The sequence below is a fragment of the Octopus bimaculoides genome, chromosome 6 (genome assembly GCF_001194135.2).
Source record: "Octopus bimaculoides isolate UCB-OBI-ISO-001 chromosome 6, ASM119413v2, whole genome shotgun sequence".
NCBI classification, from domain to species: domain Eukaryota; kingdom Metazoa; phylum Mollusca; class Cephalopoda; order Octopoda; family Octopodidae; genus Octopus; species Octopus bimaculoides.
Genome location: NC_068986.1, coordinates 49,534,785 through 49,535,511, shown reverse-complemented (window position 1 = coordinate 49,535,511; position 727 = coordinate 49,534,785). Strand labels below are relative to the sequence as shown.

The 727-nt window shown below is 48.3% G+C and overlaps 1 protein-coding gene across 1 annotated transcript in view; it reads right to left on the bottom strand.

Moving 5' to 3' along the window:
• Positions 1-480: 480 nt before the first annotated feature.
• The window catches only part of LOC128248067 (uncharacterized protein DDB_G0271670-like), a 110,828-nt gene continuing 110,581 nt past the window's right edge, over positions 481-727 (bottom strand). Inside the window, exon 7 of the mRNA XM_052968464.1 lies at positions 481-511. Within this exon, the coding sequence (XP_052824424.1) occupies positions 481-511 (31 nt within the window). The remainder of the gene's footprint in view (positions 512-727) is intronic.

The window sequence follows — 727 nt, the reverse complement described above, 5'->3', positions numbered from 1 at the left end:
CTGCCACCGCTGCCGCTGCCGTCGCTGCCACCGGCACCGCCGCCTCCGCTGCCGTTGCTGCTTTTGCCGTTGCCGCCGCTGCCGCTGATGCCACCGCTGTCTCAGCTACCGCCGCCGCTACCACCGCTTCCACCACTGCCTCTTCCGCCGCCGCCACAACCACTCCACCACCACAACCACCATCATCTTAACCAAGTACATCGATTGTGTCGTCTGTCAAACATCATAATCCATCTTAAGGTTAATTTCACTGACATTGACACAATGATTACATCCTTGCTGCTTTCTCTCACAAAACTTCGTCTCTCACAACCATTTCCAACGTCTTTCTCTTTACTTTTCTCTCCTTCTCTCCTTCTCTCCTTCTCTCCTTCTCTCTTTCTGTATATGTATCACTTTCACTCGTCACCTTCCTTCTACTTGTCGTTGTCGTCGTCGTCATCATCAAATTCATCATCATATCTTCTGGTCGTCTTTATTTCAATTCAAGTTTTCAATGTTGTTTCCATTCCTATGCGCAAACATAACAGTTAAGAAATTAAAATCAAGAAACTCTGTTGAATCCGCTTGCACTCACACACACACACACACACACACACACACACACACACACAGTAGTGCCTCAGTTTTCGAACAACTCTGATCGCAAATAAATCGTGCTTTATATATACTCCCACATCTCCACACCCTCACCCCAATCCACACCCTCACTCCAACCCACACCCTC